At 49.2% G+C, this 12177-nt stretch overlaps 1 protein-coding gene across 1 annotated transcript in view; it reads right to left on the bottom strand.

Moving 5' to 3' along the window:
* The window catches only part of NTNG2 (netrin G2), an 80460-nt gene that overhangs the window by 12438 nt on the left and 55845 nt on the right, over nucleotides 1–12177 (bottom strand). The window contains exon 4 of the mRNA XM_063145003.1: nucleotides 10689–10709. Coding sequence (XP_063001073.1) covers nucleotides 10689–10709 — 21 coding nt within the window. The remainder of the gene's footprint in view (nucleotides 1–10688; nucleotides 10710–12177) is intronic.

The following is a 12177-nucleotide window of genomic DNA, read 5'->3' as shown; positions in this document are numbered from 1 at the left end:
GGCAGGACGTGGATGCAATTAGAATGTTTCATGTTTCTCAGCAACGGGCCTTCTTGAGACGGGCTAGAAATCTCTTCCCTTACCTCGGATGTTCTCAGGTGGTTCTTTTGGCACAGGCTTGGGCTTCACCACAGACGAGCTCCAAGCAGCTTGGCGTTGCAGCGGTTAGGGAAAAAATGTCAATTTTAAGGCAGTGTTTTGGCTTCTCACAGAAGATCTTGGAGACTACCAGAAGCCAAAGCCAAACTTGACCGGGATGGGTCAAACGTTAAAAGAAATCACCCTCTTTTTCTCACCCCTCTTCATCAAAATCACTCTTGTTCCCTCTCTGTGACACGCATGTATTTCAATAGTGCAGGGGATTCCTGCGCATGTGCGCCCAGGTGTACAACATTGAGCATAAGTACATACGAAGAGCCCTGCTGGATCAGACTGAGGGTCCATCTAGTCCAGCATTCTGTTCGTACAGTGGCCAAGCAGCTGTTGACCAGGGACCCACAAGCAGGACATGGTGCAACAGCACCCTCCCACCCATGTTCCCCAGCAACTGGTGTATATAGACTTACTGCCTCTGATATTGGAGGTAGCACAGAGCCATCAGGACTAGTAGCCATGGTTAGCCTTCTCCTCCTCCAGGACACATCCTGGATGCAAGGGAGAAACTCCCAAGTATGACTCCCACAATCCCCCAGACGGAATTCTTAACAGGGCAGGGATGTCCCAAGAAATTTGGCTGCTTTAGGGGCTGTCTCAGCTCACAATGCCTTTCACGGAAGTGATTTGTTAAATCAATAAATAAGTGGTGCGCCAAGTCCCACTTGCGCTCGGATAACGCTGATCATTATCCAGAACGGAACGCGTTTGGATCAGAACACGAACCTGGAAGGTGGGGGCACTGGGAGGAGAGGACACTTTAATAAACAAAGAAAAGCAAATCTCCATCGCAGCTTTTAAGGTCCATTTGGATCACATACAACATGCGTCGATCACGCCCTTATAGGTGAAGCAGGGAGGAAAACACAGGCTGGCCGTCACAAAGGGAATTGGCCTACGCTCTAAACAACTCCTAATCTACATATCACACCAGCTTCTCTTTGTAAAAGCATCATACAAGCTCTCGGGGGAACCACGTGGTTTCCATGATCCTCTCAAGTCGCCCCAGCGGTGGGCCAGGAACAATCTCTCTCCCCCATTTATCATCGTCCGCTTTGATGTCTCTGGCGAAACCCCGGGGGCTCCATCGCGTCTCGCCAGATCACGCCAGCAGTGTGTAGGGCACAGAGTTGAAATCAGACAAAAGCATAAACGCTGTCCCCTCGGGACTCAGCCGGGGGAAACGAGAGCGACGCGTGGAAGCCGAAGCCGAAGCGGATGTGCTACAAGGAGCAGCTAAAGCAGCCTCTAAGGGCTACGCTAATCGCTCGCCATCTAAGGGTTTCTCCTCGGCGGGTTTCTCTCCTACCTTCAGTTCCAGCGTCCGTCTTGGGTGGATCGGAGCTGGCTTGCAACGGGGCCACACCGGAAGAGCTGGTAGCTTCTTGCAAAAGCAACACAAAAGTCAGATTATGCGAGGGAGTTTGGTCGCGCACCGTAAAGTCAGGGCCTGTACTCTGTCTTACAGCGGGTTCCAGAGATCTACAGTCCCAGGTGCTTTCGGTGGCGAAAAGATCCACGCTTTACTTCCTTTGCCATGGTGCCACCTAGATTTGCCTAACCTCCCTTGGTACCCCAAATCCCCTTTCAGACAGAGGTGATGGTACTCTTGGGTTCTGGTCCATGAAAGGATTGGAGGGGGGAGAAATACAGCAGAACCTTGTTATTTTCTTCTTCTGACCTAGATACTGTTTCCATGCCATTGAACTAAACAGAACCCAGAAGGATCCAAAGAGTAGTTTTGCGTTCCGGAGCTCTGCCCCTGCTTCCGCCCTGTTTGCTGAGGTTCCTGGGCTAGTTATTTTTCTTTCAGTCGCGCCGCTTTGCCTTCTGGGAAAGGAGTGTTTTATGACTGACCAGGGCAGCCATTTTGTGAATGGCAAAGTCCCGGCCCCTGGCAGCCATTTTGTGAGAGTGCCCACGGGACTCTCTCAGAATGCCGGACGTGGGCCAATGACCCCAAAGAGATTGGGGAGTCCTTTCCTAACCCAACATTTGTCTCACTGTGTAAACAAAACCTATTGATGACCATTTCATGCGCAGAGAACACGGGAACTCTTCAAGCAGAGATTGGACAGCCATCTAGAGACCTAGATTTTGTGGGGGCTGAACTAGATGGGTTTCACAGTCCCCTCCAAATCTATGATCCTAAGTCTCATAGAGAGCTTTGGATCTGGTCACAAATAAACAATCTACACTGTAACATCCTCACTGGCTTTGCAGTGACCTCTTCTCCCACACTCACATGGGGAGAAGCTGTCACTCAATGGCATAGCACCAGTTTCACATACAGAAGGTCCTAGGTTCAATCCAGGTAGGGCTCAAAAAGAGTTGTGTCCAAAACTCTACAGAGCTGTTGCCAGTCAGTGTCAACAGTACTAGGCTAGATGGACCAAGGGTCAGACTCGCTGGGTTCCTACAACTCCACGCTGAGTGTGGGTTGTTGTTGAATCGTGGTTTGCAGTGCTATATGAACCCAGCTGTGCTAACAAACCATGGTTTGTTAACCACAAACAAACCATGGGTTGTTAACCTCAAACAAACCATGAAGAGAACCCATGGTTTGTTGTTGGATTGTGAACTGTGGACAGTTCGTGGTTAACAAACCATGGTCTGTTAGTGCAGCTGGGTTCACACAACACAGCAGCCCATGATTCAACAACAACCCACATTTAACTAGAGTATGGGTTGAGTGTGGGTTGTTGCGTTGCGTGGATCTGTTCAGTATAAGGCCGCTTCCTACGTTCACCCATTTTGCTGACTATTTTTGCATACTAACCGCGCAAAGCCTCAATTTGAGCAGCCTAATGAGTGATACAGGTTGGCAGGGGAGAGAACTCTTAAATGATAGAAATGTCATTTTCCAGCCGCTCATAAACAATTTAGAAGGATAGACATTTTTTTTTCCTTTTTCCAAGGCACACTTTAAAAGGTGGATAACAGGCAGCGTCCCGTTGAACCGGGAGACAGTTGCCAATTGATATTAATAGGGCATTAAACTAGAACACGGAGCTGGGCTCCATGCAAATTGGCAAGGGCTTAATTAGAGTCACAATAAAAAGCTGCCCCGGAGGCATTTTGCTTTTTAGTCATTCACACACACCTCAACTGGCAGAACAGGGGCCATTAGTAATTCACTTTATCCCAAACTGTTTCGCCTTGGATCTCGGTGACATTCGTGGATGGTTTTACATTGCAATCCGTTGAGCAGGAGGGAATGGCTCTGGATATGTCCTCCCCCACCCCCAGAAGCGGAGTTTGAGACAGGACCAGATGTCAAGACTAGAAGTGTCCTACCGTGGCCATGTCTCCTAATTTACATGAAGCAGTCCTCTTTTGCAGGGCTATCCAAGTCCCATTGAAAGAGACTTGGCAGCACCCAGACAGTGAGCAAAAGGCACACAGCCCATCCGGTCACTTCCTTCCCCAACAGAGAGAGCGGTATTTCATTTCTATTTGAATTAGAGACAACGAAAAAGATCTGCAACAGATTCAAATGAGTTCAGGCTTCTCCGAATCTGACCTGCGGATTTTGCAGCGTTCCGGCTTTTTCCGAGGCCATCCGTAAGCGGACAATGGAAGGAAAGACAATTCACGAAACACAGACGGAATGGATTTCGCAAAATTCTGACAGCCCGAATTTAAACCGGGTGTGTACGTGTCAAATCTCTTTCAGCCCGGGGTCCAAATGCTATTTCGGAGAAACGCTCGTGGGCTGCATTGCAGTGGTGGGCGGGGCCTAAGGCAAAAGTTCCACAAATATGAAGAATACCAGCACTTTTAGGCAAAAGCTCTCACTACCAGTAATTAAGTCTTAAAGGTGGGGTTTCAACCGTTTAGAATGGAATTGCAACAAGGCTGGCAAACTACCCAATGATCAGCTGCCAGGTCAAAGCTGGGAGGAACCCAGCTTTGGCCATGTGGGGAATCTCAGAGGGCCAGATTTGGCCTGCAGGTGTGAGGTTCAGCATCCCTTGGCTCGAGGTGGCAGAACACAAGGACGTAAGCCAGAAGTTTGCCTCTTCTCCATGTGCCCTCTATATGTACTGAAGTACTGGGTCCACTCTATTCGGCACACTGGTTAGGCCTCATCTTGAGAACAGTGTCCACATCCAGAAGGATGCAGACAAGCTGGAGGGGGTTCAGAGGAGGGCAACGAGGATGATCAGGGGTCTGGAAACAAAGCCCTGTGAGGAGAAGCTGAAAGAACTGGGCATGTTTAGCCTGGAGAAGAGAACTGAGGGGAGACATGAGAGCATGTCTTGGAAGGTTGTCACATAGAGAAGAACCAGGATCTCTTCTTGATCATCCCAGAGTGCAGGACATGGAATAATGGGGTCAAGTGACAGGAAGCCAGATTTCGGCTGGACATCAGGAAAAATGTCTGTTAGGGCAGTACAACAATGGAACCCATGACCTAGGGAGGTGGTGGGCTCTCCCATCCTAGAGGTCTTCAAGAGGCAAATGGACAGCCATCTGGCAGGGATGCTTGAATGTGGATTCCTGCATTGAGCAGGGAGTTGGATTCAATGGCCTTATACAGTAGGCCCCTTCTAACTCTACTATTCTATGATCCTTTGATTCTATGGAAAAAGGAGACCCGCACCCTGTTTTAGATACAAATGGGGTAGGTATAACTAAATAAATGTAGTTGCCCCGATCGCATCATAATTCAGCCTACTATCCTTTCAATGAATAGACCTCTCACACCATAGCAGGGAAAACCGTGACCAGGTGAGCAGCGTGCCGACAACTCAGTCTGCAGTTGATGGTCAGCTTCAAATGCCTCCCACCCCACCTGCAGCTCTTCCTTCTTGGGATTCTTTTTTCTTTCAACCAGGCTTAGGAACCCACAACATCTCAACTAGCCCGAAGCGGGCTGAAGAAGATCGGGGCCGATTCGGAAGCTCCGAAGCAGCCTCCGAAGTGGATCAGGGGTCCCTGCACAGCCCTACAGCTTTTCACCCATGAGGGAGGGAGATGTTGGTCTCTCTTCCATTCAAAGCTGAAAAGCAGTTCTGGGGTGGGGGGAGAATGGATCAGGCTTCCCCCAATCTAGTGCCCTACAGATGTGTATTGCATTACAATCCCCAGAATCCCAGATGATTGCCCATGTGGGCTGAGGATTAGCAGATTTGTAGTCCAACACATTGACGGGGTACCATGCTAGGAGAGCCTGTCATAGAAAAATGGTGATCGCCTCTTTTACCATTGTCCCATCACAGAAACTGGCAGCATCAGAAGAGATGTTTGCTTTATAAACCAGAAGACATCAGAAAGCCTAAGCAGGGACAAGCTGAGAAAGTATGGAGCATCCATCTGGCTGTAAAATACCTGTTCTTGTCTGTGTTTCTTGGACAGACACAGACGTGAGTAGATCAGCAGGCTGCCCGACAGTGGCTGCTCGGAGGGTAGAAAAGAATCACACAAGTACAGGCATTAAAAGCAAGGAAGTAAAAGGAAGCACAGAGGTCCTCAAAAGAATCTGGAAACCCCCTCCTAGGACAAAAAAAACTACCCTACAAAAATCATGGGGTGACTTAAAACCCAATTTGCATCAAGCCTCCATGCCAATTCTTGTCATGAATCTGTAATCAGCTGAACCTGTAGATTAATCAACTCGAGCTTCAGTTGATTAATTCGTGAGGGCCAAATACGGTTCCGATGACATTAGAAGGGTTCAGAGTTAACGTCCATTTTTATCTTGTTAGGGCTATTCTATTCCTGGTGTGCTATGGGATAGGAAAGAGGGAAAGCTCTATTGTTTAAAATGTTTCCTCCTCATTTTTGTACTCTTTTGCTGTCTTCTGCACCCTGCTTTTTTTGTACCATCCAGCCCAATGAGGAGTTCCAAAGTTTGCTCCTGTTTTTTTAGTAACATTTTCATTTGGTACCTTTAAAAAAAGGTGTTGGCCAACACACAGCCTTTCTTTCTGAAAACAGCAAGATCCAGACAAGCGCAATGCACCTTTTAAGCCATGTCAGCTCAACAATGAAATCTGTCTAATGGGGCTTAGTTAGAAGATCTTAATATGGCTTGGATCATGACCGCCGAGTGGTAGATTTCAGCCCAATCCTATACATACTTACTTGGAGTAGGTCCCACGGGGCTCCGTCAGACTTACTTCCAAGGGAACGTGCACAGGATTGCAGCCCCAGGGTTACCTGGCGTAAACCCATTGAAATCAATAGGACAGACATTTGTCTTGACTAACAGGCTCCATTAATTTCAATGGGTCTACTCTTAGTATGACCAAGTTTGGCTCTAACCCACAGTTTATTAACTTCCTAAATTAAGTCACATTTCTCCACATCTGTAAAAAAAAAAATATGTAGCTGTACCAAGGTTTGGAGAGTAGGTGCATTTATTTGGATTGAATCCGTTGATTCAAAGGTTAAAAGACTGATATCAGAAGCAAAATGTTCTTTAATTGATGGATTTCCCACTAAGCCATAATGTAACTGGGCTCACGTGTTGTGTACTCAAACCCTGTCCAATGGTTAGTTATAGGGAGAGGGGAGAGACAGACACGGATCCTGCCTAGAAAATGTTCAGTCTCAGACAGGAGAAGGGGTAATAGAAGACCAGGTTTCGCTTGGGCTATCTAACCGAAATTCAAGCTTTGAGCTGCAACACCCATGGCAAGCGATTTCACTATCTCTGCCGGAAGACACGGGGGCTAAGCACACAGACGGTCAAGAAGGCTTTGAGCAGCGCACAATGTCGCTTTTGTCTTTACGGATAAGCCGCCAACATGGATAAAAATCACGAGCCGTGCATTACCGGGCCCCCACCCCGAGCATGGAACCCACGCATCCATAACCAGTGGCATAGTCGTATCTTTCGAATTCGAGATCCTGATCGCGACAGACTCGAAGCCACACCCCAAAGAGAGACCAAAATACAGACAGCTGTATTAATCTACATCCCCCCCCCTCAAAAAAAACAGCACCGCATAGCAATGGAGCCTGGTGGCGCTGAGGTCAGTGGTGTGGTGAATCCGCTCAGGGTTTCAGTCACAACTCAATTCAGTGGGTCTACTCTGAATAGGACACGTTGGGTTTTTTACCCCTGGAGTCATAAGCAAGCTGCTTTTGAAAGACGCACGTGTCGTGCACCATTACTGGTGAGAACCTCTCTAGCGCAGTGACACAGATATATATCACGAAATCCCCAATTCAGTTCTGGCCACCTCCATGAACTCGTTCAGTGGTCTTAGGCGAGCCTCTCTCTTAGCCTCAGTCCCCATGCCCTCTATGTGGATACAGGAGGAAATAATAATACTGATCTACCTTATAAGGTTGTTGTAAGGATTACAACTAGGTAATGCACGTGTGACGCACTTCGGACGTTGTCATTATCACTTTTTCAGATTCATTTCCGAGGCACTTATTTGTGAACGGGGCCATCCCATACATGTCTCCTCAGAAGTAAGCCTCGTTGTGTTCAAGACCTTCTCTGACATTCCTTGGACTTGAAGTGCCACTGCACCCTGTCTTAGGGAGACACCCCCCACCCCAAAGAAGATGCTGCAGGTGCTTGCAGGCAGGGAAAATGGCTGCGAGTTATTAATGCGCGCTGTCCTGCCGTTATCCTTCTCTGCATTAATTAGGCCTGAAAACGAAACAGCTTGTTCTGCTGACAAATGGAAAGTCCTGAGCCGACGTGCGGTGTGATTTTTATCCATGTCCCCGATCCACACCTACAAGATGGGCGGAGAGGCAAAGCGGGCTGGGCTGAAATCCTCCATCTACGAGATCAGCATTGCTACTTAGTGCACCGCAGCAGGAAACAAAGCTGTTGGGCAGGGGAGGGGAGAGAGGGGAGGGGGAGTTCCGTCCGCACAACCAGCTCTAATGGTTCTAGCTGAGCAAGTAAAGGGACGGGGTGGAGTGGGGCAGGATCGTGCCTTGCGGACTACAGCTAGGCACCCACCTGGCTCCTGAGTCGTAATGGGTGGGGTGGTGGTAGTGGTGGTGGTGGCGGTGGGCATGGTTGGGATGACGGTGGTGGTAGTGGTGGTAGGAACAGCAGTGGTAGTAGTGGTGGTAGTGGTAGTGGTGCTGGTAGTGGTGGTGGTGCTGGCAGTAGTAGTGGTACCGATAGTAGTAGTAGTAGTAGTGGTTTTGGGAGTTGTATTGGCGGTAGGTTTGGCAGTAGTAATTCGCTTTGGTCGCTCGTTGGCTAACAGAAGAGAAATAAAAGCAGGGATGTGGGGCGGGGGAGAAAGAAAGAAACCAAAGTATACTTCTCCCCAAACACTGGGGCTAATCGTGCCATAGCTCAGAGTAGCCGTTCCCAGGCCCAATGTCAAATAACTCCCATTACCCCCAGCCACTCTGTCCACTGGCCATGGTGGCTGGGGACCATAGGGGTTGGAATCCAACACATATAGACAGTGCTAGGTTGGGGACGGATGTCTGGCAGCGCAAATCACCACTACAGACTCAAACGGAAAGAATGGCGATTCCCCGTTTCAATTCTGTGCAAAGGGAGGGTTGGAATTCTCTGCGTACAACCAAACTTTAATGGCTCAGATTCCCCCTTTCTGCGGGGAGTCAGGGCAACGAGAAGTGGTATAAAACCTATATTCAGCCTTCCTGCCTTTATTTTTGTAGAACACACAGGGCCGGTTACCTATAAACTCATAAAGCTGCCTTGCAGGGTCAATAAATGCATTTTACCATCGGTACGGCCAAATATCACATAGATGGCTCAAGTGGGTGGACGCAAGGCAAGGCATTCACCCAGGTGGCCTCCCCCCTCCCCTGCTCCTCACTTTTTCATTTTACTATTATTATTTATTCAATTTATACTCCGCCTATCTACAAAATACCCTAGGCGTGTCTCGGGTCCCGCAAGCTTTTTCTGCCTCCATAGAAGACAAGGAAGTTCTAGAAGATGTCAGCCGCTGCGTTCAACACCCTCAGGGGCAGAGAGATATCTTAACCAGGGATGTTGAAGAACTCCACAGTCGATTCAAACAAGTTCACATTTCTATAAATCCGACCGGCAGATTTGGCAGCGGATTTTGCATCAGTGGGATAATACTCTGGTTCTTAAAAATTCGATGCCATCAACGAATGGAACAAAAGCTTCCTGGAACTCTGCGAAACGCAGAAACAACGAATTCCACATTTCATGCTTCTCTAATCTTAAACAGAACCTTTCCAAGCCTGGGGCCCCCAGCTGTTTTACAGTATAACTCCCAGGATTCTTGGCCTTTTGTGGCTGTGGCTGATGGGAGTTGAAGTCCACAAAATCTGGAGCGCACAGGTTGGGGAAGGTGGCTCTATACTTCTGAACTCCTTAGAAAATTTGGGGGGGGGGGAGAGAGAAGTTGACCATGTTCCTGTCAACCTAGTCATCAAGCCATCCATCTTTGCTCTGCCCTTTCTCCAAAGACAGAATTGTTTGCTTTGCATCCTACAATGCAAGACTACGCGTTTTCTTTTTTCCACTCTTCCCTTTATGGCCTTCGCCAATGCCAACATTTAGGCTGCAAACGGGGACCGGTCTTCTTTCATTGCTCTGCAGCGTGCCACATCCATTAATGATTATCCTCGTTATCCAAGCCGCTGCTGGTTTTATAACCACGGGGGCCAAATTAACGCCACCTCGATGAGCCGCATCAGTAACACAAACAGAACAATATCACCAGCAAAACAGCGTGCAGCTCCAACGGAATAGTTCAGCCGCCTGAGCCACTGAGAACTGTTTCACATTGATTCATGCAGACTCCAAAATGATTTTTAAACGTTACTTCTCCCCGTAGCCTCACGGGCATGGGTGGTAATGTGTTGGCTACAATTCTGGACCCGCTGATCAGGGACAAAGTCCCATTGAACTCAATGGGACTGACATCTGAGTAGAAGTGCCTAGAATTGCAGTGTAGTAGGACCCTGTGCTGCCCCCCCACCCCCCCACACAATTTGACTCAGAGGCTGATTAAGAGCTTCCAAAATAGATCCTTGGGGCACCTCGGTCCTGGGCCGCCTAATCTGACAGCTGGTAAACAAAAGCACTCAGCAGAAATGCCCCAATAGGGTGCATATACTTCTTCTTTAAACATAAAATAAAAAGCGCACACTCCTGTCTAACGAAGGCGGCAGAAGCCAGACCCTGCAGAGTAAAAATCTAAAGCCATTTCTCCTAGTTACGAGAGTTTAATGGACTACTTGTGAGACAGGAGGGTGGAGGAAGAGTTCACGGCCCGTTGGTGTTTTTGAGAAACACTTTATTTCCTTCCTTGCTGCCATTATAACTAACCCCGGGGGGGGGGGGGGGGAGGAGAAAAACACTCCAGAGCGACAGAGACAATGAGGTTGCTGAAGTCAATGATGGCTCTTTGACACAGGGTGGGGGGAATGAGATGCAATTAGAGGAACACACATGGTCTGGAAGACGAGAACGGAGGGAAGACAATGCCCCGTTCTTTTCCCTCCCGGCCAGGGACGTGCGTGGTGGTGGTGGGGGACATGCAGGGAACACGTCAGATTTCAGCGTTATCGAGTTACATTTTTTTTTTACTTACTGCCGAAATTTGGAGCCGCACCTGGAAGGGAAGAAGAAGAGAAAAAGGACCGGGTCAGCACACGGGAAGGAGGCCGGGGTGCTAATTAACGGGACGCTTTGTTCAGAAGTGCACAGGCTGACTGGCAGAGATGAAAACAGCCTGCGCGGGGCGAAAGCACAGGAGCGGGCTTTGCATCCAGGTCACCTACAGTGACCTGTGGGGTTTAGCCAACTGATGACCACACTTATTAACGTTCCCTTCCCTTGCCCTCGGTCCAAGCAGGGTCAGATATTTCCACCAGCTCTGGCATAACATTATTAATAAGTTACACCTTGGGTAAACCCAAGTTTGCAGGAGCTCAGCTGAACAGCGAGCAGGGGGAGGGGGCGGCAGAGAGGTTTTTGAAAAGCTGCGTCAGCGCTGAGGCACCCTTCGAGGATTTGTCGGGCAGCGTTGCAAAAGTGCCGAGAAATGCTTTGGGCTTTAGAGTGATGCCTGATAGGGCAGGATCGCCCTAGGCGACTCGGGCACCAGGCATTTCTCCCCCTCCAATAGGCTTCGGCGCCGGATGATGTCAGCACAGAGCCAGACGTGTTTTGATTCTGGTTCTGTGTGAGGTCTGGTTGGTTGACATCATGTGAAGGAAGCACTGGGAACGTGGACGTTGAAGTAGCAGCAGAAGGGGGGGAAGTGGCTACCAGTTGTTGAGATAACACAGGATCAGGGGTTGTTAAGGCTTGCGGCTCCGATTTCAGTGTGGCTGTGATTCTACTCTGGCTGGTTCTTCTGGCTGGTTCTGACTAAAACCCGGGATGCCACCACAGGCCCACTGAAATTGGAGCCGCAAGCCTCCCGTGCCCCTGATAAAACCGCTACTTTCGAGGTGAAAATCAGGCCTGGACTGTCCCATCAGCAACATGCTATAGTTTAAAAAAAACCACTCCCATTTTACAGAATAGGAACTGAGGGTAAGAGACAAAGGCATGTCTAGACCAGGGGGGTGGAGGGGGAGGATCTCGCGATATGCTGATCGCGAGATCCTCCCCCTCAGTCTACACATGGCGTGCGATGTCCCGGGAGGAAGAGGACATTGCACCCGCCATTTTGTTGTTGTTATTTTATTGGAAATGAGCGCAGGAGTCCTCCAGCAAAAATGGTAATTTCCTCCCGTTCCCCCACCTCACCCCGATGGGCATGGAGCTCCAAGCAGTCCTGACTCCAGGTTTTGGAGGGCCTTTGGGCAAGAAACTCTCCATCCCCTCCCTCCCTCAATGAGTCTGCCTTCCCACTGCCATGGTCACCTGCTGCTCTTCCTTCTCCTCTTCCTCATCATGGCTCCCACTTGCTTGCTTGACAGACAGAGAGCCAGGGAGCAAGGAGGACACGGCATCTGCTGTTCCTAGTTCTCACCACGTCTGTTGTCTCAGCGAGAGGGAGAGGCCAGTGAACAAGCAGGTTGCAATGGGGAAAAGGAGGAGCAACTCCAGGGATCTCTTGCCAGTGGGCC

This window comes from Elgaria multicarinata, chromosome 19 (genome assembly GCF_023053635.1).
Source record: "Elgaria multicarinata webbii isolate HBS135686 ecotype San Diego chromosome 19, rElgMul1.1.pri, whole genome shotgun sequence".
In the NCBI taxonomy this organism is placed as follows: Eukaryota; Metazoa; Chordata; class Lepidosauria; order Squamata; family Anguidae; genus Elgaria; species Elgaria multicarinata.
This window is presented reverse-complemented; position numbering and strand designations above follow the sequence as displayed.